Below are 27,574 nucleotides of genomic sequence, written 5' to 3'. Positions count from 1 at the left end.
CACTGTCCTCACAGCTAACGGTAACCAGTTGCTCACAGACAAAGGCAATATTCTCTCTCGCTGAGCAAAGTACATTGATCGTCTCCTGAACTATGTCTGACAATGCCATTGACTCACTCCTGCAGTGTCCTGGCCTGGAGGAGCTGCCCATGTACCTTTCTTTAGACAAAGTTAAAGGCAGCTGTCCACAGGCAAGTCACCATGCCCTGATAGTGTCGCATCAACCTGAAGTGTACAAATGTGGAGGTGCCCACCTAATCAGGAAACCCACCAGCCTTTTCAAGGTTCTATAGGAACAGGGTATGGTGCAACAGGCGTATAAGGATGCTTTCATAGTCCATCTCTACAAGAGGAAGGGAAGCACATCTAGCTGTGACAACTATCGCAGAATCTCACTGGTGTCTGATCCTTGCTCAGGTTGTCCCCAACAGGCTTGTCTCTCACCTAGTTGACTCAGTCACAGTGTGGCTTTGGTGCTGGCTGTGACACCCTGGACATTATTTTTTCAGCCTGACAAACATAACAGAAGGCTCGTGAACAGAACAAGGACCTGTACATAGTGTTTGCTGACCTGGCCAAGGCCATCAACACGGTGAATCACGAGGGCCTATGGGAACGCCTTCTTAAATTTGGCTGCACAGAGAAGGTGATTGCTAACATCTGCTCATTTCACGGTGGCATGATGGCCAGGGTGATGGAGTGTGGTGACTCATCAGAAGCCTTCCCTGTCACCAATGGCACCAAACAAGGGTGAAGAATGGCTCCCATTCTCTGCCATTGTCTTTTCAGCCATGCTCTTGCTCGCATTCCAGGACTTTGATGGAGGGAGAAGTACACATCCAGTTCAGATTGGATGGGGGTGGAGAATGGGTCTATTCAATCTCAGTGACTCAGGGCCCGCAACAAGGTAATCAAACAGCTATTAGGACCGCTCCTGTTTGCTGACAACTGTGCCCTCATTGAACACACGCCCAAGGACAATCAGCTTACCATGAACTGCTTTGCCTATGCCTCAGCCTCAAAATGCTTTGGTTTTACAATCAGCCTGTACCCGCCAGCACCAGACCATCAGCATCACGAGCACAATGATCCTGTTGTCACAATTAACAATACACCCTTCAACTCAGGCAGGAAATTCTGCTACCTGGGTAGCACACTTTCCAGCAATGCCGTGTTGGATTATGAGATCACTCAGCACCTGGTGAAGGAAACTGGCATTTGGCAGGCTCGCCCACAGGCTCCTCCAAAGGGAGCATGGAGTCTACCTCAGAACCAAGATAATCTACTATGCTGTTATACGCACCCAACTCTTCCATGTCTGCGACACATGGACGTTGTACCGATGCCATATCAAACAAATGGAGAGCGTCCACCTTCGCTGCCTAAGATCCATCTGCAACATCAAGGGGCAGGACAGGAGCCCCAACACTTAAGTCCTTGAGAGGTGTCAAATCTCTGCCATTGAGAGCATCCTCATCCAGGTTCAGCTTTGCTGGGTTTGGCACCTGGTCTGCATGGAGGTTTCCTATATAGCAAAAGCAGTGCTCTACAGCCAGCGGAGCACAGGAACCCACTCTAAGGGTCGACCTATCCTTAGATATAAAGACACCCTGAAGGCCAACCTCAAAGCATGCTAGTCACTGAAACGTGGGAACTTGTTGCACTGGACAGACCTAGACGGAGAGGTCAGTGGCATGAGGCTCTCTCTACTTTTGAGGAGTAGAGTGAGAGATCTCTGCAGAAGAGAGCAAGTCAGAAGGCCAATGCCTCAAACTCTCCCCTCAACAACCACTACACTCGCAAGACATGCAACCGTATTTTGCAAATCCAGGATCAAAACTCGCTTCCCATGTGTGAAGCCATAAAACCAAATAAACGCAGCACTTAAGTCAACACCAGCTGAACACTTGTCATCAAAGCAACAAGATAATCCAACATACAATGACTCTAGTACCGGATATGAGGGAGCCTCCATGAACAGTAGGTACAGGTACAAAGTAATAAAAATGATTAGGGTTATGGAATAGCTTCCATACAAAGAGAACTGGGACTGTTCAGGTTAGAAAAGTCATGACTAAGGAGGGATATGATAGGGATCTATAAAATCATAACTGGTGTGGAGAAATTGCCCATTCCCTCTGAAGCATCTGGGACTGGCCATGGTCAGAAGATGGGATACTTGGCTAGATGGCCCATTGGTCTGACCCAGTATGGCTTTTTTTTTTTCCCCCCCTCTCTTTAAGGTCCACAGACAATTGGCTGGTAAAGTCCAGCCTCTCACTCTTGCTACTAGAAAGATGATGCTGGGATTCCTATAAGGATGCTGTCTGGACATTGCTTTGGAGTCTACCTTGTGTGTCTATTCGTGTTCGATTTGAAACTTTCATGCTCCCAGCAGCTGGAAGGATGAGTTTTCCCTCTGCCTAGCCTTCTGGAGGGCTCTGCTAGTCTAACCTTACCCAGCCTCCATTATGAGGTCTTCCTCCTGCCTTCAACAGCCCCCTTGCATCCCTTTGCTGCTGCTCAGACCATTCCCAAGCAACAGCAAAAGAAAACTGACCCAATTCTTGGTGTTCAGACTTCCACAAGGGAAGGAATAGCAACAGTGAAACTGACCAGTCTTGTCAATTTCATGCTGCTGCTGGAAAAAGCTAAAAGCAACCATGAAATTAATGCTGGAGACAGAAACAGCTTCTACTTCAGAGTCACAGTGGAAAGGTTTTTTTCAGAGGCATAAGAATACTAGTTTTCTGTTTCAGTAAATTCTACAGAAATTGATGTCTTAAGCATTCCCATTTGCCAGAGCAAGTTTTCTTCTCTGCACTACTCAGAGTCTCTCAATGCCTGTATTAAAAAATGCTACCTCAGTTACTTATTTCACAAAAAACAAAAGTTCTAATTTCTTCATTATGAAACTGTTTAATTTTTCAAAATAAGAAAGACAAGGTGAAACTTCAGGTAGGTCCACCCTCAATCGTATGCAAGGGTTTAAAGAGCCACCCACTCAACAGAACTGTAGCCACACACCTCTACTGGCAGGAACCACCACACAGCTAATTTCCTAAATCCTGAAATAGCATTAGTAAAATAAGACCTTGATTTCACAGGAACAAACATTTGTGGTTTGATTATTAAGCAGAGCTTCCTTTTACTTTTAACAATCCAACACACATTGATCTCAATCCCCTGTACCCAGATTATGCAGCAGAAGTTACAGCTCCTCAGGTTAGAGAAACTAATGCTGTGTGTTACTCAATTGGGAACAAAAGTGAGACAAATAATGGGATAAGATTCACTCTAGATAAGCAAAAAGGACACTGATCTAAATGACAATCACCAGAGATAAATGACACTAGTCTGATTGTTAGGGCAATACTGCACCCATAAATCTCAAAGCAATTTCACATCTGGGAAAAGTAGTCACTCTCTGAAAATTAACTATGAAAATAAAGTCACAGAACTTTGGTACATTAAAATTCGTTTCCAGTTAAGGGTATAAGTATCCTACCATGCTCTTTGGTCCTACTTTTAAGGCTCCTGTTAAGAAAGAATGTCAAATCCAGTTATTGATTTCACAACCTTCAACAGAAGTCAAAACTACAGGCAAGCCTTGGACACATGAAGGAGAATGGGCGAGATGAATCTGGATTAGCAGGGGGTCTTTTTGACGCACTGGATACACAAAGGGGGATCCGTCTCTGATAAGTGACATTGGATCAGCTGTTTCATTACAGATAGTATGTTATTACAGCATTCTCCACAAGAGGGAGCTTTGCCATTGGAGTTGCCAGAAAGGATCTTCCCCAGAGTGGGTGCTGGAGGTCGTGCCATGTCTGGGAACACCAGACCATACCGTTCAGAGAAGCAGTGTGCATAGCAGGGCAGGGAGAGCAGTTTTATTAGGGATGCCAGATTGCAGAACATACATTAGATGCAGGGCTTACTGTTTTACCTAGCAGCAGTTTAACAGCAGAGTTTGTTCTATATCTGTTCCGCATCTCCCCCCACCCCAGATCTTCAATACAAGACAATCAAGATAGAGTAACAAAAGGATTTATTCTCATTTTCTTATTGTAGATTGTTTATGTACAGAACCTGTAAAAAAAACCATTAGAGCCTTCTACAAAGAGCAAGCACATAACGCTGCTGGAAATAAAATCACGGGCACTCAAAGCGAACTGACTTCTTTCAGTTCACTTAGACCAGGGAATGAGGCTTTTGAGGGAGTCTCTCTCTCAAGCCCTGTGTTTTTCAGATATCCTTGATGACTTCTTCAAGCTCTTCTTTCGTGTACATGTGAAACTTCATTCCGGGCTCCACCGTTGCAAGCTGGAAGGAGAAGAAGAAAGGGTTCAGTATAACTGTTTGCCTGCATACGTGAGCAAGTGACAGCACAGGGCATGGAACCGAGAAACTGCCAGAGATGGAGCAGCTGTTCCTTCTCAGCTGCCTGATCCGCCAGCCCAGCAAGATCGTTCCAGCCTGTAACATGTTCTTTGATTCCCCAAAATAGCTGCCTGCTGCAGAAATAGCTTCTAATTGACTCAATCTCCTCATCGTAGCAGCAGCTCAGGGAAACATCTACTGGGAACGGCTCAAGTTCAGCTGCTTCTCCCTCTGCAGGGACAGACCGGTTAGCACTAATTTTTCAGCAGACACTTGTGGGGGGGAGGGGGAGAAGACAAGCTGCAATTCAGCCCAGTCCCATTTCTAATCAGATTCAGGCAAACATCTTTTGACCAACATCTTCAGGAGGCAAGATTAGGGAGCCAGCTGCCCTCTTCTATAACAACCAGGGTTACAAGCCCTGTCCTGTTACAGGCTCATTTTTAGAATGCCTGTGTAACAACTCATATCATTAGGGGACAATTTGTTAATACTGAGCTTGAGTATCTTTGGGAAACTGGTAACCAAAGAGGCAATTTGCATCTAAGTCATTACTTCAAATACAGACCTGGTCAGTAGCGAACATCAGTCACTGCCATTTATCAATCAGTTGTTTAGTGGCTCACATGGAGATAGCAAGAGGGCCAGGGATTCAAGGGGACCTGGGCTGAGAGGGAGTTCACTCTCTTGGAAGTGACCCCAGGAGAACAGGACAGAGGCGCATTATCAAGGCAAGGCAGAGCAGGGCATGGATCTCCTGATGCTGTTTGGACCAGAGGAATTCAGTTTCTAGGGCAGACTGCCTGGAACCTTCACGGACCAAGCACCAAAATATTAAGAAGAAATTGGAAAATGAGCAACTGAACATTTGAAGAGCCATTTAATGGGGCTGATATGGAAAGGCAGCAGTAAAGAATAGAAGCAGTGGCAGCTGACAAGGGGGACTGGGGAGCATCCATGGCTGCTAGTGTGTGTGGCACAGAATCTTCATTCCTTGGACCGCCCTGGGATGTACTGAGTTCTGGAAGTGAGGCAGAAGTCTTCACTCTCTAGGGAATGGGGAGTATGCTGCTGCCACACATCAATGGAAGAGGAAGGACTGGGCACCGAAGTGCAGAACAAAAAGGGCCCAGGCCCTGCATGTCCTGGAGCTTCCATTGGGCCCACTGGCTCTGCTTTGTGGTCACCCACAGACACCAGCAGGGGAGCAAAGAACATCGAAGATGTAAAAGGTGAAGAGTATAAAAATCAAGAACTTTTAAGGCCAGCATTTTCTAAATGATGAGTCCCAACATGGGAACCTTAACCAGGCCTGGCTTTCAGATGGTGGGCAGTTGGCACTTTCTGAAAGACAGCTCTGTTTAAGAAGTCTCATGTTGGGCACCTAAGAATCACCAACTGCTTTTGATAGTTTTAGCCTAAGATACTGGACCCACTTTGACTGGGTAACCCTTTATGCACAACTCAGAACAAGGAGTAATGGTCTCAAGTTGCAGAGGGGGAGGTTTAGGTTGGATATTAGGAAAAACTTTTTCACTAGTAGGGTGGTGAAGAACTGGAATGGGTTACCTAGGGAGGTAGTGGAATCTCCTTCCTTAGAGGTTTTTAAGGTCAGGCTTGACAAAGCCCTGGCTGGGATGATTTAGTTGGGTTTGGTCCTGCTTTGAGCAGGGGGTTGGACTAGATGGCCTCCTGAGGTCCCTTCCAACCCTGAGATTCTACGATTCTATGAACTCTACCCATGCCCTCAAACCACCATTCAAAGACACTAGTGAATGACTCAAATTTGTCCAATCTCTAGACCAGTGGTTCGCAACCTGTTTACCATTGTGGGCCGCATATGCCGCTCTCTGTGTGTTATGTGGGCCACAGCCACACAATATATATACTACCTGTATGGCCCTGAGGATGTCACATGGGCCGCAGCTGTGTGCTGACTGGGCCCAGCAGCCCATGGACCACATGTTGAGAACCACTGCTCTACATTTTAAAACTTGTCTGTAAGGAAAGAGATTAAATAAAGGGAAACAGTCACATTGAAAAAGCGAATTGAGAGACGTTTCAGGTGCTGCACTGGCTCCTGAACCCTGCTGTCAACATATATTTTTAACTGTTCCTTTACCACATTTTCATGTTTTTCTACACCCCGCTTCTATGTGAAAAAACCCAAACACCGTGATGTCAAATGTAAAAAAAACCCAACCCCAAACCTTAACTCTCTCTTCAGTTTGCCTTCTAGTCTTTCAGATATAGTAACTAAGTCAAACATTCTCAACTAGAAGGGTGATTTCAGTCTACAGTGCCCCTTTAATCCTCAGTACATTATTCTCACACTTAAACCTGATAGTGATTCCTCAGTGCATATAGAGGTATGCTGAGGACAGTTAAGCCCTGTTAAATGAGGACCTGACATAAGTATACTGTACACATTACTCTGCACTGATTTCTTCACACACTGTACTACAAGTCAGTCATCCAGAAGAAAGCTTTACTGACCAAGATACTGGATTTGTAAGATCGTAATAATGAGCAAACATGCTAGTAAATGTGTGGCCCCTTACTGGGCACCCCACTGTAGCCTCATGGCAGCCCTGCAAGTGGTCCCTTGCCTCAGTTTCCCTCTATTCCTCAAATAAACTCAGTACAGCCTTTGGAATACATAAGTAGCCCTTGTTGCAGTTTTAGTTTATTACCAGAAGTCCTGCTACCTACCATAAACCAAGATGCCCCCAGCACAGTCCAAATAGCACATTTGTCCCAACAGTCCAACACCAAGTACAGCTCTGGCTTTTCTCAACATGCCCCATCTCAGAGCCTCTAGCTGGGGATTCTCTCCACCCATGTTCCTTTTCAGGAATAGTTCCAGCTCTTGCCTGAGACATCAGCAGGCTCACTCATCTGTCCTTCAGCCCTCTCTGGCTTTCCAGCTTCAGCTCTCCACTTCAGAGGCATCACCCTCTGCCGCTCTCAGCACTCTGGCCTGGGGAAGTTTGTAGGGGCCCCACCTCCAACTGCCTTCTTCTTTCCCCAGCCTGATCTGGCTTCAGGGACATCTCCTCCCTGAGCTCTCGGCCCAGCTCTGCTCTTCCTCTGAGCTCCTTACTCTCAAGCCTCTGGACTCTCTTCCATTCTAAACTGTACCTCAGGATCCTGAGCTCTTGTTTATAACTCCTGGGGCAGCCTCACCCTCATTACACTGAACTAGAGCACACCTGGACTGAAAAAGGATAGCTGAGTCCAATTTCATTTAAGGGGCTTGCTACCCTGTTAAAATGCTCATGACATAGTCCTTGCTAATTGGAACATTTCTGGGGATGGCACAAGATTGTGCTCTGAGTGTGCAAACTCAACCTGGCACATCCTCTTCCATCTCTCCTCTCCAGGACAGCTCAGTTTATCATCTCAGAAGGGCTCACTAGCAGCATTTAATATTAGACACAAGCAGCACAGCTAGCGTCAGATGCCTGTTGCTAGTAGCTTTTGTTGCTCAAACGGCTGCTAGTATCTAATGTAGTCAAACTTCTCTCCTATTGCTGGTACTGTTCAGGAACGGCACTTAGGGAAGTTTACTGGACTTCAGAGCATTTATACTGGACCCAAAGTATTTCTGTGCTTTAGTAGGTTTTTGCATACAAAAATGTAAAATCACATCATTCTGACTGTCATCTTGCTTCGCTTCCCCACCTCACTTCCAGCAACTGATTCTTCACGGACTGCCAGAGCTAAGGCACCTGCAGCTCACAACTCTGAGAAGTCAGGCCCCCAGGCATCTCAGGGTGGGCAGTCAAAAACAGAGGCACCCAAAATTAGAGTGTGTGCCTATTATTTTCAGCTTGAAAGTTACCAGCTAGAGACAGCAGCTGTTGAAATCACATCAGTAACTGAAGAAACACAAGAGCAAGTTAGTAGTCAGAATGACACGATTTTAAGGTTCAGTTATCTTGTAAACTGCCAGAAATAGAAACAAATGTTATACACCAGCCTTGCTAAAAAGAAATCTATTTACCTACCCTTTACCAAGAGGAAAACAATTATTTTTATTTGCCCCCAAAAAAAGCATTAGCATGTCTGAACCAAATTACATCTGGCAAGGCTGCTGCTCATCACTAGGAAGTGGAGGTTAACAGACTCTACATAAGTCATTCCCAGAGATCTGAAGCCTGGGAAACCCATCTCTTTGGTCTTGTTATCTAACAAGGATTTTTGCACTGATACAAGACTAAGAATAGCAAGTCCTGAAGCTGTATAATTTTCATTCCTTGGAAGTGCCAAGAAAGGATGGCAGTGGGAAACCCTAAAAAAATTGCCCAGCTGGCATGGCATGACATGTCCACTCTGGCAACTCTTGAGATCTTGTGTTAGTGCTCTCAGCAGGGCCCCCCCTTCAAGGTTTTGGAGAGCAATACAAAGCCTAGCCTAGCCACATTCAGGGAGTGTTGCAGGATTCAGATATTCACTCAGACAAGCATTCTCCAATTAGCAGGGCAGAGGAGCCCAACAACACTTTCCCAAGAGCCCACATCAAGAGAAAGATTGAGGATTTCATTCTTACTTCAGATATGCCACATGGAGTTATGTGGCAACACAGTGATATTATGCCAATGAGCACATTAGAAATTTATAGATGTTGAAACAGACAAGAATCACCACCTCAGGAAGAGATTGAAGGCTTAAGAGTTGCGGATTGGCCCTGTTTTAAAGTCCCCTCATCCCAGTCACTGCTGTTTTGACAAATATCTAAAACCAGCCCTGATTTAGTATCAGGTGAGACACTAAAAGGGGACACACTTGCTGTGCAACCACAGAGACTTGGACCAGGGAAGCACAGAATATAAGCAGGATAGACTTTTCTTGTAGTCCAAATGCTGCAAACTCCTACAGGATTTATACAGGGAAGAACAGTACAGCAGCACGTACCTCAATGTTAGTTGCATTCAGTTTCTCCTCCATAACTTGCTTTAGGATGACAAGAGATGACTTGATTGCTTCTTTCAGTGTCATTGACTGTTAAATAAAACAAGCCACAAAAGTTGCCACTCAGTTTCATTGCTTAGCACACCCCTCTAACCAGTCCTCTGAAAAAAGAAAATCACATCCTCTCTAGAAGTCATGTCCTCCCTCTGTCCTGCTCCAAAATATGTCAAGATACCATTGGCAGCAAATCAAAATGTCACCAAATTATATGCATTACCAACACTGCAGTAGTGAGGAATGTAGTTCAGGCAAGGTAATAAATTGCTGCGTACATGTTTTAACAATTATGAAAATTTGACCTCCATATTCACAGACATCTTCGTGCTCTAACATGTGAGGCCCCCACCATTAGCCAATGTCCAGAACCAATGGTTTATAGCAGGCCTGCACAACCCGTAAAGTGGCGAGGGCCACATTCCTCCAAAGAAAACAGCCGAGGGCCGAAACCTCCCGGCCCCGCAGAAACACCCTGCCCCAGGGCCGTCCAGCCCTGCAGAAACAAACCCTCCTTCCCCAGCGCCGCCCCACCAAAACAGCTGTAGGCCAAAAAGGAAGGTTGGGGGTGGGGAGGTGATACTTTATTTTAAATCAACCGGGGGCTCCCAACTGAAGAGGTGGCTGTGAGCCCTCAGGGTCAAATTAAAGGGCTCGGGGCTCCGGCGGCTGGGGGAACCCGGCAGGGTCGGCTCTAGGTTTTTTGCTGCCCCAAGCAAAAAAAAATTTCGCTGCCCCCCATCCCAGCCCTGGGCTCCCCCCTGTACCTCCCTGCTGCCCCAATCCTGTGCTCTCCCCCCACTGACCCACACCCCCTGCCACCCCAGCGCTGGGCTTCCCCCTTTCCTCCCCACCAGTGCCCTCCCCCGCCTGCTGCTGCCCCAGCCCTGGGCTCCCCCCCCCCGCCAGTGCCTCCCCCCCAACACACACCTCCTGCCTCCCCAGCCCTGGGTCACTGGTAACACTCCCAGGGCAGGTCATTAAGCAGGAATTTTGGATGTGCACAAAACACAGACAGGATTGGTTCCCATATGGTTACAGAGCTGCAGTAAAGTGGAACAATTTTCAGCTTGTGTGATTGGAAGATATCTGGATGCATATTATAAGACTGTCATACATAAATGAGGAAAAGTTCAGGTGCCTTTATTATTCTTTTGTTCCACTCTTTCTTTCTATGGGGAATTTGCCAGTGCAATATCACTGTCTTCCTTAAACAAACAAAAAGGCAATGGCTGTTGAAAATAGCAATTCCAGTGCTAATAAGCATTTCTTGCTCAATTTTATCCTGCTTTTTCTACAGCAAGTTACAGTGGATCAGTATATTTGATTTGGGAGAAATGAAGTAACAGCCGCCCAAACTGAGCTTGAGCACTCCTGAATTTTGAGGTGTTCAAATCTGGAAGGCAGGTGCTGGGGTGGGGGGGCCTGTGGGCTCCACGGGGGAGCATGGCAGCAATGTGTCTGGAGCTGCATGGAGCCAGACACGCTGATCTGAGTGGCACAGTAAGGGGGCTGGGGGTTGGAGAAGGGGTAGGGAGTTCCAGGGGGCAGTCAAGGGACAGGGAGCAGGGGTGGTTGGATGGGGCAGAGGTTCAGGGGGGCAGTCAGGGGACAGGCAGCAGTTGGATAGGCATGGGAGTCCCAGGGGTTTATCAAGGAACAGGTATGGGGTGGGGTCCTAGGGAAGTTTGGGGGTCTCAGGAGGGGGCAGTTGGGGACAAGGAGACGGGAGGCTTAGATCGGGGCTGGGGTCCCAAGGGGCAGTTGGAGCAGGGGTCTTGGGAGGGAGCAATCGGGGGACAAGGAGCAGCAGCATTTAGATAGGGGGTGAGGGTCCTGGGGGGCAGTTGGGGCAGAGGTCTGGGGAGGGGGCAAACAGCGGCCGCATGCCGGGATTCAAATGGCTCTGGGCTGCTCGCAGCCACGGTGAGCCCTGAGCCCTTTAAATCCCTGCCGCGGTTGGGAATCTCTGCGGGCAGCCCAGAGCCCTCTGACTCCCGGCCGCGGCTGGGATTTAAAGGGCTCTGGGCTCCCCGCAGAGCGCTGTGTGCGGGGGATTTAGAATCCCCTCGGGGGCCGCACAGTGACGCTCCACAGGCCGCATGTTGTGCGGGCCTGGTTTATAGGATACCCAAGAATGGATGACTAGCTGCTATCAGTTGTTGGCTGCATGTGTGTTGTAATGTACTGGCTCTGACCAGATCGATCAAGGTCTGCTGTATGGGTTAACGTCCCAAGAAGATCACAGACTCGGTTCAGTAGCAAAGGTGTTCGGCCAGGTTTATTGTTTACGAAACACGGTCCTAGCACCTGGTAAACTCTATGGCAGCGTTTCTCAAATGCTGCCACCAATGGATTTTTTTTCAGCCACAACAGCCTTCAAGGAGGGGGAGGAGAAGAGAAGCAATGGCCTCTACCTGCAGCATCCAGCCATTGCTCCTGAATAGCTGTTACCAAAAGCAGCAAGATGCGCTGCCTTGGTGTTTGTGCTGGTGCCGCCAGAAGGGATCTGTGCCCTCCTCAGGGACTCTGGACAGCACCTCTGGAGGCACATGGGGCTGGTGTGCGTGGCATCGGAGGTGGCTGCAGTGTTCGGTTGCTGGGGCACTCCCCTGGACAGCTACCCCGCTCCTGCCTGGGCAAGGCAAAGGGAGCCTGGGACTCTGCAAATGGCTGGTGAATTCCCAACCCCCATGCCTGAAGCAGGCTCTCGCTGAAGGGTTGTAGGAGACAGGGACAGAGAACCTGGTTTGTCAGAGCCGCCACCAGCAAGAGTTGGTGGCCACACTCTGAGGCCACCAAAATATTTGTTAGGAGAGCCCGTTCTATGGGGACACTTAACACCTGTATACCCATTACAATGGGCGCAGCTCAGTGAGCAGGCATGACCTTCTGCTCCCCACTAGTCCAGACAGACACACACCCTCGGCAATCCCTCTTTTATACACCGATACAAACAAGTTACGTATTGCCTCTCTGATATGGTTAGTTACCACCCTTTAACTTGTACCTGTTGGTTCGATCAAAACATCTCTATCCATCACGCTGTCATCCTGACCTTATCCTTAGGAGGGGTCAGCATGTCCCTGTATCATCTTTGGGGAGTGTGTTTATACCATACCTTGGTATTGGGGTGTTCTGGTATTACCCTTCAGGATTTAGCCCCCGTACCTAGTTTCCCCACTCATGAAGTAGGGGTAATACCTACTTCCCAGGGCACTGCAAACATCAGCTAGCTAATCAGCAGGTGCAATTCTGAACTCATTCCATTACCTTGTGATAAACCTCTTGCAGGGAGCTCTGTGCACCTTCCGAGGCAGATCCAATTGCTTTGGCATCGCACTGCACAAATGTCCCAGAAGGGTCCATGTGAAACCTGCCAGGAATACAGGTAAGAGTGTCTTATGCCATTGCATTGCAAGGGGTTTCCCCAGAAGATTCACAATAATGAAACAGCAGCAAAGAATCCTGTGGCACCTTATAGACTAACAGTCGTTTTGCAGCATGAGCTTTCGTGGGTGAATACCCACTTCGTCGGATGCAAGTTCGCTGCAGAGCCCAATTTACAGCTGGAAGCTAAGGACTCATCTGGTGAAATTTAGAGAGTGGCAGCTTGCCTGGGTACATGAGGCTCAGGGTACATGATATGTGGCTAAAGCCAGCATCATCCTGTATGGCAGATTTGAGGGGTTGCTGAGACAAGACACACCAGCAGCAGGTAACTCCTGCTGGCATTTGGAGGGCAAGATGAAATTCAGACCAAGATTCCAAAGGGGCTGAAGGGTCAAGAAATGCCCTGAAGCAAATGCCAAACCCAACAGACAACCAGGGTATCTAAACTAGAATTAGAGTTGCACCCCTTTCTGTCACTATCATTTGCAACCCTAGCGGAAGCATTTCACATGAACAGGATTTTTTGTTATTCTGTTAGGGACTGAGGCCATGGTTACCCAGAAAGACAGACCTTCAGCTAGAGATTCTTCTGACTGAGCTGTTCCTCCTACTGCATTCATGGAGTTTCCACCCCCCACCACTCCAGGAAGGTCTGGATCTTGGAAGCACATTGAGTTTCTGGTTACAAGCGCTCCCACCCCATCCCTAAGGAATGGTATAGCAGGCTCCAGATATTATGTTACGAGTGGTTCTGCTAGTTCTCTGGGGAAGGGTAAGAAAGATCTCCCCTTTTCACTTTATTCTCAACTTAAATAAGACTTAAAATCAGGATTTACTGCAAGGATATTCTGTTCAACACTGAACAGGCAACCATTGCAGCTTGTTGCATCCCCAGACACATACTGAGATAAGCTCAAAATGTTGATTTCTATGCAATTCCCTATTTCTTGTCTAATAAGACTATCTTGTGGTGCAGGTAGAAGCCCCACCTCTTCCCAAGAAGAGCATGAATCAGCGAGAGAGTTGAACTTACAGTTGGGGTCCTTTTTCATCGACTCCTCCGAACAACAGTGCTACTCCAAATGGACGAGACTGTAACAAAACCACAGGAGGGTTGAGAGAGACCAGGACTGTTAAGGCAGAGGAAATCCAATGGTTTTACACTCAGAAAGTGTCCTGTGCCAGCACCTACTCACCATAGCACCAGGATCAGCATCCTCCTCTCCAAACTGCAGGGCTAGGTTGGATACGGCCTGTGTCACACTCTCTACTGTCATGATTTCATTGTATGTAAACCAGTGATTCTAGGAGAAGATAATACAAGGACTTGAACTACCCATCCTTTTCCAAAAGCCATTTCTTGCACGTGATCCTCAACAGGACACATGCACAAGCTAATGCTCTGATGGAATAAAAGGGTCTCAAAGATAACGGGCCTGCCATGTAGCCTTGTGATGGTGCTCTTCACTGCCATGCGGAAGACTCACAAGAACGGCCGTACTGGATCAGACCAAAGGGCCACCTAGCCCAGTATCCTGTCTTCCGACAGTGGCCAATGCCAGGTGCCCCAGAGGGAATGAACAGAACAGGTAATTACCAAGTGATCCATCCCCTCTCACCCATTCCTAGCTTCTGGACTCCAGTTCCATTTCCTAACCTGGCAGGGGCTTGGAGCATTTCGAGGGCAGTACGTTCAATGGAGATAATGCAAGGAAGTGCTCAGAAGTGACATCCCAAGCTAAAGAACATGTGTCTGTGACATGGGCCTCTCCGAAGAAGGGCATCTTCATGGCCTGGTTTGGGATGGAAAAAACCCAGTAATTTGGAAATACCAATTCACAAGGGCTTCTTTCAGAAGTAGTGGATTGGTCCCTTTACTAGTTTGCTGCTCCCTTAGGGAAGCCTGAGACCCTGGGCCACTAACAGGGTGATTGCAAAGTCAGGGCATCTTAGAACTACACTCAGCTGAAAGGAGAGCAGGATTCATGTTACTCCAAAAGAAGGGGAGGAGCAGTGCTGATGTGCCTTTATCCACCCATACCAGCTGTGAGTCCCCCAGGCAAAACCCCTCTACAAGAGAATTTAATGCAGTTCCTTCTTCATACCAAGCTCTCACTATTAAAAAAGACCAAAACAAACAACAAATGAGAGCAAGAGAGTCAGTTCTGCCAAACACCTGTGAAATTTCAGCTGCTGGGCTTGACTCCAAGTTTCTCCTCCTACTCAGCATTGTTTGTCTTTGCTACCCAGGTCTGCAAGTGCCGGGACCATCCAACTGGCCACAAAAATAATCTGTTCCCAGAATCAGGTCACTGTTTTGGGGAGGGGGAATAACAACAGAGGAAGCTTTACCTGTGTCTCCACTCTTGCTTTATCAATTAAAGTCTTTGCATCAGCTATTAGTCCGCTCATGGCACAGCCTGAAACAAAGGGGAGAAAGTGTGACAACTTCATTTATTAAGTTATTTATCTACCACTTTTGTCCCCCAAATCCTCAAAGCACTGTACTAGTGACATAAGTACTCCTTCACCCACCGGGCCACACGTGCCTGCTGTGCAACAGCATTCAGTAACACTGTACAACAGTTTAGGTCAGAAAGTGAACACTGGATGCAAATAGAATTGCCAGACAGGTGAGGTTCTACTACTCAGCTAGATGGCTAAAGCTATGGCTCATCAGGGCAAAAAAACCACCACTGCAGCGAATTGACAAAGGAACCGAATCTGGAACCTTGGAAGAGAATCCAAGACACTAGCCAAACCAGCTGGAAAGAATAAAGTTAACCTCCCCTGAAAACAGGGCTGGCTGCTTCTCTATTAGCTGGCACTGGCACAGTAAGAGGTCTGAGACAGCAATCAGGCTCCACAGGGTGCCACTCACCAGCTTCCTGAACACAGGTGGCATAATGTAAGAGTGAATTAATTAGTGGCTGGGTAGCACAAAGCAGCCAGAATTCAGGCTGGGGACCTACAACACATGTGAGAGTAAAGGGTTGGAGTGGGAGGACCCGTGGGGCTATTGACCAAAAATCTAAGTACTGGAAGAGTCACCTTTCTGCTTGACAGTATTTGGTATACACACAAGTATCAGAGGGGCAGCCGTGTTAGTCTGGATCTGTAAAAAGCGACAAAGAGTCCTGTGGTACCTTATAGACTAACAGAAATATTGGAGCATGAGCTTTCATGGGTGAATACCCACTTCGTCAGATGCATGTCGCTGATATACACACACAATACCACCAAGTTGCACATTTGTAGCTGTGTAGTGAGGTGGCTGCCCCACTCCTGAAGAACAGGGGTTAAAAGCAGCCCCAGAGAGGGCTGCAGCTGTGAAAGGCTGGGCTGACTGGGGAAGGAGCCACCACTGGGGCCACGCCCCAATCAGGCTACAGTTGGCCCTATAAAAGGGCTGTGAGCCAGACGCGCAGAGAGTTTCTCTCTAGCTGTAGAGAGAAGGACCTGGCTACCTGGGAGCTGAGTGGGATACCTAGAGTGAAGCAGGGCTGGGGGAAGTCCAGAGGAGCTGCGGAGCTCCAGCCTGAAAACCCTCCAGGCTGCAAGCCTTGCTAAAGGCCAGGAAAGGTACTGGGGCTACAGAAGTGTAGCCTGGGAATAGGTAGAGGCAGCTGGTTGAACCCCTCCTTGCCAATGATGGGTGGTTTATAGACTGCAGTCTGCCCCAGTGAGCAGGGGCTAGATGGTGAATGGCAGTAGCCACTGAGGCAAGGTGGGGATAGAGGGTTGGGGGGGTTCCCTGGGTAGGGAGACCCAGACTGTGGGTTACTCCTGGGGGCAGAACCCTGACGTAGAGGGGCACCAGGGTCCAGGAGGGACACGGGCCAGCGGCAGGCGAGCGGCAGGCAAGGCGCTCTGAGCTGGAAGAGCTAATTCCCAGGATGACCAGCAGGAGGCACCACATCAGTGAAGCTTCGCCTTGCTATAAGCTGGCTGAAATAAGAGGCTATAAATAAATAGATTTGTTCAACCTGTAGTACCACATGGCTGCTGGTAGCTGTGGAAAGGGCTGTATCATAAGAAAGCAGAGGAGAAAGTTTCTTTTCTGGGACTCTAGCCTGTCTCTTCACAAGCAGCACAGCCCACCCCAATTCTCATCACTTACAAGACTAGTGCTTAGGAGAGCTCTAATTTTTTAAGCTGACATATTTGGCAATCAGTCTTCCTTGGGCCCCCTGCAGCCGCAGTAAGCTGCCTTGAGCACAGAGGAACAGGCTAACATTAGTGGTCCAATCAGTGAGCTCCCAGCACAGACACTGGCCTGGGATCAAACCTTTACATTGCAATAATTCCGTGCCCTCCCAGATCTAAATTTGGGGATGAGCTTTCATTAGGGAGGTCAAACAGGAGGAGCATTTCAGCTGCTGCTTCCTGCTCCTGCAACTATGTCCTGCTGGCCTGGAGCCTGGAAAACCAGTACCCAGTATTTGCTGGGAGTTGCTTGTTTGTTCCCACCCAAGAAAGCCACGTGAGGGCCTGAGAGCTGACTTCAGAAGCCATGTCTCAAGACAAGTCTCTCATGAAACTCTTCTGGAGGAGAGGCTTTCATTACACGTCAGGGCTGGAAGGATGCAACAGGCCTTACCATGAGAAGGAACAAACCTGCATTACTCTTACCTATATGAGAATCTATTTCTACGATTTTCTCAATACTGCTGGGTTCCATAAGCGAGGAGGTGATTCTCTTCTCCACTGCCAGGCAAACACCTTCTGATGTCTGAATCCCAATGGCTGTGGAGCCAAGCTAAGAACACACACACAGTTACCACCATCACACATAGTCTACAACATTACTAGGGTGCTTACACTTTGGTATCTAATTACACAAAATGAGGATGCTCATCTTGACCTACATCATTTGTAATATCTCTACCCCCCAGAATGATGCCATTACTGTACTACAATATCAGTAGCAGAAAAAGATTCTGCATATACTAATTTAGGGGTTCTAAACTGTGGGTCAGGACCCCAAAGTGGGTTGCGACCTCATTTTAATGGGATTGCCAGGGCTGGCGTTATACTTGCTGGGGCCAAAGCCCAAGGGATTCAGCCCTGGGCAGCAGGGCTCAGGCTTCGCCTTCAGCCCTGAGCAACTGAGCTCAGAGTACAGACCCCCTGCCCGGGGAGGGGCTTGGCCTTTGCTTTGCTCCTCACCCCCAGCTGGGGTGGTGGGGCTCAGGTTTCGGTCCCCCCTCCTGGGGTTGTGTAGTAATTTTTGTAGTCAGAAGGGAGTCATGGTGCTATGAAGTTTGAGAACCGCTGCACTAATGTACCTACAATTATGTACCTTCACAACAAATACAGGATAACACACAGTGAGAGCTAAACTAAGAGGTCAGAATTTGATCTGGGAACCAGAGGAAGTTAAACTGCTCAGGATGTGCAGTTTGAAAGTTCATTGAGACCCAGAAACCCTCTTGCAGATTAGTAATTAATCTCTTCCCCGAGCTATACCATAATCTCTCAGATTTTTTTTTTTAAATTTTACAGATTAAAAAGAGCCTTGTGAATTTTCTTTTGCAGAACAAAATTAAAGTCAGATGCATTGATTTCCAAGGAGGCCTTAAAACAGGATATAACTAATATTTTCAGAATAATTTTATTAGTTTAGTCACTTTTATTCTTTCCTTTGCTGTGAAATCCCCTACCGTCTCAGAATTTACTTAGTGTACAAGTGAGAGATACTTTGCACTCACACCACATACCGCTTTTCATGCCTTAATTACTGCATCCTCAACTCCCCTCTGAGATAATTAAGTATTACACTCCTCTTACAGACAGGGCAATGAAGAATAATGAAGTGAGGTGACCAACAAAGGCCACACAGGGCACCAAAACTAGGATTAAATACTTTGCTATCAGTTGCCTGTTCATAACTTTAAGAGCTTGCCTACACAAGGAAGTTTACTTGCATAACTATATCAGTAAATTTCCCCTTGTAGACAAGCCCTAAATCATGCCACTGTCAAATGCAACTTCCAGATTTAGGGAATTCTTGTGTGCATCATCTTCACCTACATGTTTCTCAATGACTGAACCACCTGGATCCCTTATTAAGTATATATCTTGCCTGAACCATATTCAAAGCTTTGACTGTAATTATGAAACAAAATATTATTGTTTGAGGTACTGCAAAGACTGCATTACCAACTGCCCCAATTTATTTCCCTGTAAACTGAAGGACACCCCTGTACTCCCGATACATGGAATAATGTACCAAGCATCTTTAAGGTAATATTTGAGCAGCATAAATTTAATTCATTTCCAGACTTATTGGTGGAACTGACAATAAAGACAAGCAAGTTTATCCTATGGATTAGATTTCAGCTTTATTATATGTATTTTCTGAGCAACATGCTGACTACTAGGATGAATTTAAGAGTTCTTGCTTCCAAAAACTCGAAAATGAATAGCTGCACCTTGCCTGCTCCTTGTGGCCGAAGTGTTTGAGTGGGCAATAGTAACACAGAAGATATTCATCTGCAGGGACCCTTAACACTAATTCCTAAATAGAGGCCATCGAGAAACCTATAAAAAAAAGGTTTCTTTCCTCAATGCCATTTACACTAAAACCCTCTGCATCAAATTTGGGGAGAAACTGTTGGTTTCTTTACATATTAGAAAAAATACACCTCCATCTCTCAATTCAGTTAAAATATATCTTGCGCATGTGCAATGAGACAACTGCATCACTTGCAACAGAAAGAACATTCCCAACCATTATAAACAGGCACTGCCAAACTTCACAAACTCCCAATTTCTTTGGCAATTAGCCAAAAAAATAAAGGTCACCTAGTTAACACAGAATAGTGTAGTTATAAAATGGTAATCTTTGAGAGAGGCGGTATGTGGAAACTACACATCCCAGAATGCAATGCTCCATTAGCCCAAGAAGGTTCAGGGCATCAAGTGAATATTTTTAATTGAAGCTATAGGGGGGCATTTAAGGAGCTAGAATGTAATTACTCACATTAGAATTTGGTTTGTATGTTGGCGTAACGCCAAGTCTCAAAAATGCCATGGGATCTTTAATAATCTCAGGTTAGAACTGTGGGGTCCCAGTCACAAAATTTGGCAGTATGTTGGCATTCAGTAGTTTCCCCAAAACTTTTGCTGACTGTGTAGTTTTGGGGAAGAGGTCTTTCCCATTCCCCCACTCCAGGCTGTGGCGTTCCTAAGTGTTAACTAACATTCAATTCAATTGATTATACAATGGATTTTGCTTATTAGCAACATCTTGGTTCCCAGTAAAAATTGCTGCTGTCCAGAAGTTGCCAATAAGCAGAAGGCAGGTTCGCAGGGCTGCAGCCAGGGAACAAGCACTAGGACAGCCTGAGCCCCCGGTGCCAGGACAGGACACAGCCAGGAAAGTGCAGGGAGAGGTATTGTGCAACCTTGTTGGGCCTCAGCACCTACACTCTCTATGGAAAGCCCCAGCATCTGGGCTGAAGTCTCCTTCTCTACCGCTGCCCAGCCCACAGCCTCCCCTCCCAGCCCATAGTGCCAGGGACATGGATGGCAGTTCCTGGTCACAGGCAGGTTTGTGGGGCTGCAGCCAGAGAAGGAAGCACTGGGGCGTGCCGAGCCCAGGTACTAGTGCTAGAGCAAGACAGCATAGAGACGTACTGTGCAGCCTCAAGCACTTCCTTTCCTTGCTATAGCCCTGCAAACCTGCCTGCAGCTGAGGTCTTTCCTCCAGAAAAAGTTAATGTACTGGCAACAGGCTTGCCACTTCCCGAAGCCCATGAACATCCATGGAACGGGATTGGCTCTCAACTGCAAGATGTCATCAGGATTGCTATTAACCAGCATCACTGTATGAACATAAGCGCTCCACCAGGTGTGTGTACACAAAAAGGGAACAATAAATAATGACAGGGCACTGGTTCAGTCCTCGCTTCAAATGAAGAGTGTCAACTACTGAAATGAACAATGGGACTTTTCTTAAGAGCTCTCCCATTCTTAGTGACTAAACCCAATCACAATTAGAAGCATTTGGGCTACAGATTGCAATGTATCAACAATGGCTGAGGTTTGCAATACCTTGATAGCCTCAATTGCATATTCCACCTGGAACAACCGCCCTTCTGGAGAAAAGGTATTCACACCCCTGCAATGAAGAAAACAAAATCAGAGCTAGAGAAAACGCCAAAAACTTAAGGACAAACATCAGAGAAAATAGGTCCTGTTTCAACTCCACAGAGGGACCTAATGGCACTAAGTCAAGTCAGCTGGTAATGCAGAAAGAGTGCATTAAAGTCAATGGCTGGATAAGTTTATAGGGGTACATTCCTCATCCAGCAGCATGCCACCTGTATATTCAGAAAGCGAACACCAACATGGCAGATATTGACTAGAGCAGGTGTAGGCAACCTGCGGCACGCGAGCTGATTTTCAGTGGCACTCACACTGCCTGGGTCCTGGCCACTGGTCCAGGGGGCTCTGCATTTTAATTTAATTTTAAATGAAGCTTCTTAAACATTTTAAAAACCTTATTTACTTTACATACAACAATAATTTAGTTATATATTACAGACTTATAGAAAGAGACCTAAAATGTTAAATTGTATTACTGGCATGCAAAATCTTAAATTAGAGTGAATACATGAAGACTCGGCACAGCACTTCTGAAAGGTTGCCGACCCCTGGACTAGAGGGATGTAGATCCACAAGTTTTAAAAAGAGGAAGAAGTGAAAAAGCAGCAGGGACTGGACAAAAGCAGAAGATGCCCTAGAATTCCAGTAAGTCCAATTATAAATGTAGGGAGTAATGCTTCAAGGGATCTTCCATAAGCAGATGCTAGAATGGCCACTGGACTCTAAAAAGTATATGCTCCTATTGGCTCAGGAAAGCTATTACCTTGCTTATATTCAGCAAGAGTTTCCCACCTACATAGCTACCGCCTCTTGCGGAGGCAGGAGTTAACAACCCGACAGGAGAGCTCTCTCCCGTTGGCTTAGAGCAGCGGTTTTCAAACTTTTTTCCTCATGACCCAGTTGAAGAAAATTGTTGATGCTCGTAACCCAACATAATTATAACTTTTGACTAGAGTTTTCATAAAATCATAATATTGCAAAACATTCCAGGTTAACCCACTTTACATAACCGACACTAGCCTTAGTAAGCCCATGGTAAGGAGTGTGGGAGGTGGCCCAGGGTAGGGCAGAGGGTGGCATGAGGGGGTGAGGGCTCTGTCTGGGGGTGAGGGCTCTAGGGTGAAGCTGGAGATGAGGGGTTCAGGGTGCTGGAGGGGGCTCAGGGCTGCGGCAGAGGGTTGGGATGTGGGGGGGTAAGGGCACTGGCTGGGGATGCGGGCTCTGGGGTGGGGCCAGGGATGAGAAGCTTGGGGTGCAGCAAGCAGGCTGCCCCAGGGCTGGGGCCAGAGGACTCCCCCCAGCCCCAAGGGAAAGGCCCCTCTCTCCCTCTGCATGGAGCTCCGGGGGAAGGGCCCCTCTCTCCTGCCAAAACAGCAAGCTCCGGAGGGCCAGGGGAGATGCCTGCAGCAGCCCTGCAAGCCCCACCTTGCTCCCCGTCCCCAGTTCCCACCCACCTCCTTCCTTTCTCCTCTCCAGGTTCCTTTAGAGCTGCTGCGCAGCAACAATCGTTATAATTTGAATCAGCAAGGTGACCCAGGGCCTGATCTGTACTTTGAAAAACACTGGCTTAGAGTGTCTCCACCACAAGCGCAGCATCGGTGCAGCTGCACCACTGTAAGTGCTGTAGTGCAGATGTAGCCTACGTGAATGCAATGCCACCACCAAATGCCTCACTAACATCCAGAAATCTGTGGGGGACTCTGGGAGATTTCTTAACACGCGACTTCTGCCTCACCTTGGAAGACAGTATCATTTTAAATATAACTGTATGAAACTTCATACTTGGTACAGCACAGTGCCCCACCTGACTGGTCCAGATGCTGACACCCAGGGCACAGACAGCCACTGGCATATGCCAGGAACTCATTCCATGCCACCACCCACAAAAAATCTTGGACTACTCTAGCAATACTGCATATAGCCCTTCTTCATAAAAGAGACTTAATTGGTATTTTGGGTTGGGCAGTTAGAAATAGGAGCAACACCACACTAAAGAAATTAACCTATTGGTGAAAAGGGATGAAGGGAATATCTATTTAAACCTTTGTGGGGGAGTGGGAAGGAGAAGGAAGTGCCATATTGATATGTGGAGGGGGGGGGGGGGGAGAAGAAAGAGAAGAGACACTCCTGCAAAGAGTGGAAGGAATCCAAGCAGCCTTGTCCCACCAACTACCCAAAACCTAGAGCTAGAAGGGCTGTGTGCCTGTACTATCTTGTTCTGGATCCACAATTTGCAGGCAAACTTACATTAGGAATTGCTGTTGAATGAGCCCCCCAACTGCTCCCATGAAGATGATCATCATGCAAGGGATGGGCAAAATAGATGCTGGTTCCCATCCCCAAAAGAGATATTGAAGAGGGTAGAACGATCAAGCTGCTGACAACTGAAGAAACTTCAGATGGGAAGAAACAGCTCGATGGGACACCAAGACAACTCGCAACAGCAGCGACAAGCTACATTTTGAGGTTACTCTCTTCCTAATTACCCCCACCACGCTGCCAGTCCAAAGTAGCCTTGCAGCACATAAAGCTATTTTCCCCACAGTATTTTAATCATATAGAAATGTGAGATGTATATAGTATTGTTGCAGTACATCAAAGAAGTTGTAAATATCTTCCTGCTAACTCTCTTTCAGGGTCACTCAGATTTTTATTTTTAATTGCTGCAACAGAATTCTGGATTATACCCTACCATGCAAAAGGATCTACTCTGAGGCCTCAAATCTGCAATGAGTTCCATATGGAGAGACTCTTGCACCTGCACAGGGCTCCGTGGGTGGATCACTGCACACACACAAAGCCTCAGTGACTTCAGTGGGGCTCAGCCCACACAAGTCTCCTTGCAGGATCAGGACCTTATACATCTGAATTATATACACACACAACAAAACCATAAAAAGGTAGAAGCATTAGCTGCAACTCAGCCATTTATCAAAGTTAATTAACTTTGCATTTTTCTCAGCAATAAACCTCAAATCAATGAAAAACTGTCTCACCATGATTTCTATATTCCTGTGTTGTTTTTGTACCCAGTGACTTTGCTGTCATATCAGTATATATTGCAATCATTTTGGAATACAATTGCAAGTTTTTATTAGGATTTGTAACTGTATGAGGAATAATTAGCTATGTTTTTAATTGAAAAGTTATTTGAACAATTCCAAATACATTCAAAGTGCAAGGGTGCATATGCAAATTCACATTTGTCAGATCCCCACAAAATGCTTAGCTCATGATTACATGGTCACCTAAACTTTCTGAGAGTAGTTTTTATTTATTTGCTTTGATGGCAGTTTTATAACCATGCAAAACATAGCGTTCAGTCCAACTAAAAATGAAACCAAAAGCCTGAAAACTCGGAGTCACTCTGTGACTAACCCAGCCTGCTTCTTAGGCCCTGCCTCCACTATAGTTTGAGTTGCAAGCCAGACAGCAGGAGGCCTAACATGAGTAGGCCTCATCTACTCAGGTCAGGGAAACTATATTAACACTTGCTAACCACCACCATATTTAAAGCAGATTGAGCCATGGCATAGACAGGGCCCAAGTGTTCAAGAACAGCAGTTAAACTACAATACAAAGGGCACAATATGTTGAATTAGGGACAAGGCTCCAACTACTCTACAACTACCTCTCTCCAATATGTCTAACAAATTTATTCGTTAGTCTCTAAGGTGCCACAAGTACTCCTGTTCTTTTTGCGGATACAGACTAACACGGCTGCTACTCTAAAACCCATCCAATGTGTCTCTTTCTTGTAACGAAGTCTACGGCCACGTGTAATTGTAGCGTGGACAGCGCCAAAATGACCTTGCTAACTTGGACTCCACTTGGTTACTGCTGCTTTACATCAGACTTTTAGCCATACTGCAGCACTTTTGGTATTTAATCTCAAGAGACTTCAGGGAGAGTTGGGTGCCATGAGTGGAAAAGGAAGATACTGTAGTGGGATAATCTGATGGTGTTCCTTTGACTTTAGTGCTTTAACATGGCTTGTGTAGTCATGACATAGCACTGGGAGAGAGCTCTCCTAGCACTATAAAAAAAAAAATCACCCCGACGAGGGGAGTAGCTCCCAGCACTGGTGCACGGCTACGCTGGCACTTTACAGCACTGAAACTTGCAGCGCTCGGGGGAGGGGGTGTACAGTGCCAGTATAAACAAACCCCAAGTTTCCTACTTCAGACACATTAAGGCTGGGTGGCTAAAGCATTCCCCAGGGCCTCCAAATGTGGGCCCCCACCAGAGGTGGGGTCTACAGAGCTTTCCAGAGTGATGATGTAGTGGGGTCTGTACTTCCCCACTAAGGGGGGCCAGTTCAGGGCCAAGGTGAAGGTAATGGGAACACCCGAGGGGAATCACTGGAGGCCTCGTTCTCATCCCCACTGACAGCACCAGGGAAGAGGCCCAAGGACAGGGTCTGGAAGGGGGGATTTCCCCACCAAGAGACAGTTGGGAAGCTGGGGGCGGAAGGAGAAAAGGGAATTGGGAGGCTCATGGGGGCAGATTTCCCCAGGCAGAGGGGCGGGCGCTGGGGGGCTCAGCGGGAGAGGCTGCGCAGGGGTCTCGGAGGCTGGGCCGCCCCCGGCGTGACCCAGCCCCAGGCCCAGCCGGGCTCCATGACGAGGCAGATCCTGGGCCTGGACCGAGGCCCGCGCCGGGGCCGCCCTCACTCACCTGTCGTATTCGGAGCGGGTGAGGAACATGGCGGCGACAGGCGCGGGGCTGAAGGCCGGTGCGTGCGGGGCAGGGAAACGCCGAGTCCGGATCCAAGACTCACGCCAGGCCCGATACCTGCGGCGAGCGGCTCTGTCAGCAACCGGCTCCGTACTGCGCCTGCGCGGACCCGCCCCTATCGCTACCCAATTGGTGAAACACCCTAATACGTCACCGTACCATCGCCAATAGGCGTCCGAGGCGGGATCCAGTCATGCCTCTTTGCTATTGGTCAAAAGCTACCTTGCCAAGCCTTGATTGGCTGCTGGTTGCCAGTGTCTAACGTGTATGAGGATCCCGCCCCCCTCTTCAATTCTTCCGATGGGGGAAGAACCCAGATGGTAATGAGGGGGGAGGGGCAGCAGGTGTGAGGGGCGGGCCGGCACAGGTCGCGCGGGGGAGGCTGGGCCCAGCAGGGAGAAAGAGGCGGGATGTGGGAGGAGTGGGCCTAGCAGTGGGGAGCCGGGGCCGGGGCCGGGGCCGGGGCCGGTGCTGGTGCTGGTGCAGTAGAAGGGGCTGAGGCCAGCAGGTCCCGAGTTCTGTTGCTCCTGCTCCCAGTGGGGCACCAGGTCCAGAGTAACCAGACCAGGGTGGCAGTAACCTTTGTCCCCACCACTCACTACTGGGCACAACTGGTGAGTTCATGACAAGTCTCACAACGGTTGTGGTATTTTGCTAGAGCCCCACCTGCAGAGATCAGGAGATTGCACAGGACTCTCAGCTTTCATATTAAAAAAAGACACCCCCCCCCTTTGTTGCAGCAAAAATTTTCAAATCACAAAGTGAATGCACCCTAGCAGCTCTAAAAGCAGAAGGCAACAAAAATACTCCAAAATGTATTACTTTTTACAATATTTTAAAAAATATGATTTTTACATACTGTCCAGAATAAATAATGAAGTACAAATCACAAACTCTGAATTACCAGCGCTGCTGGTAAACCACTTTCAGACCTCTGTAAATCTCAGACTTGCTGTTTTGCAAACACTCAGTAAACATAGGTTTAATGGTTTAGAGACTGATTGATTGAAAACTGAAATCCACTTGTGAATCATCTTCTTCTGAATGTACATATAAGTCCCCTATGAGATGTTAACTCATGGCTGGGGCCCTATCAAATTCATGATCCATTTTGGTCACTTTCACAGTCATAGGATTTTAAAAATCATATATTTCACTGTTTCAAATATTTAAATCTGAAATTTCACAGTATTGTAATGGTGGGGGGGTCTCAACCCAAAAAAGGGTCATGGGGGGATTGTGGGGGGATTGCAAGGCTATTGTAGGGGGGTTGAGGTATTGCCACCCTTATTTCTGCACTGCTGCCTTCAGAGCTGGCTGGCCAGAGGACAGCAGCTGGCCAGGCACCCAGCTCTGAAGGCAGCACTGCCGCCAGCAGCAGCGCAGAAGTGAGGGTGGCATGGTAGGGTGCGGGGGTCATCACTTTTGGAGGGGACAGAGCCAGCCTTATAGGTGGGTGATATGGGTGACTGCCCAAGGCCCTATGGTCAACTGGGTGCCATGGTTCCCCCCTTCCCCTATAGCCAGTCCAAGGCCCCTTTAACTCCTGAGAGCTGGATCCAGAGCTGGGGAGGGACAGGGCTGGGGCACCCCAGCTGGGGGCTCCTATCATGTGCTAGGCTCCAGCCAGGGCCAGCTCCAGGGGTTTTGCCACCCCAAGCAGCCAAAAAAAAAAAATTGCCACAATCGCGATCTGTGGCAATTCAGCGGGAGGTTCTTCACTCCGAGCGGAAGCAAGGGACCCTCCGCTGAATTGCTGCCGAATACCTGGATGTGCCGCCCCAAGCACCTGCTTGCTAAGCTGGTGCCTGGTGCCTGGAGCCGGCCCTGGCTCCAGCTGCTAGCCCTGGCGGGCTGCTGCTGGCAGTGGTGCTGCCTTCAGAGCTGGGCTCCCAGCAGGGCCAGCTCCAGTGTTTTTGAGGGACCTGCCGCCGAATTGCTGCTGAAGAGCCGGATGTGCCGCCCTTCTCTGTTGGCT

At 47.8% G+C, this 27,574-nt stretch overlaps 1 protein-coding gene across 1 annotated transcript; it reads right to left on the bottom strand.

The window, feature by feature from the left end:
• Positions 1-4,037: 4,037 nt before the first annotated feature.
• PSMA5 (proteasome 20S subunit alpha 5) lies at positions 4,038-25,729 on the bottom strand. The gene is made up of 9 exons (XM_039538438.1): positions 25,537-25,729; positions 20,806-20,872; positions 17,380-17,506; positions 15,100-15,167; positions 13,944-14,051; positions 13,781-13,839; positions 12,628-12,730; positions 9,304-9,390; positions 4,038-4,329 (listed from the first exon to the last, which is right to left on the bottom strand). The coding sequence occupies exons 1-9, from the start codon at positions 25,563-25,565 to the stop codon at positions 4,252-4,254; spliced, it is 726 nt and encodes a 241-aa protein (XP_039394372.1). The 5' UTR covers positions 25,566-25,729; the 3' UTR covers positions 4,038-4,251.
• Positions 25,730-27,574: the final 1,845 nt, after the last annotated feature.

Source organism: Mauremys reevesii, linkage group 4, assembly GCF_016161935.1.
Source record: "Mauremys reevesii isolate NIE-2019 linkage group 4, ASM1616193v1, whole genome shotgun sequence".
Lineage (NCBI taxonomy): Eukaryota > Metazoa > Chordata > Testudines > Geoemydidae > Mauremys > Mauremys reevesii.
This window is presented reverse-complemented; position numbering and strand designations above follow the sequence as displayed.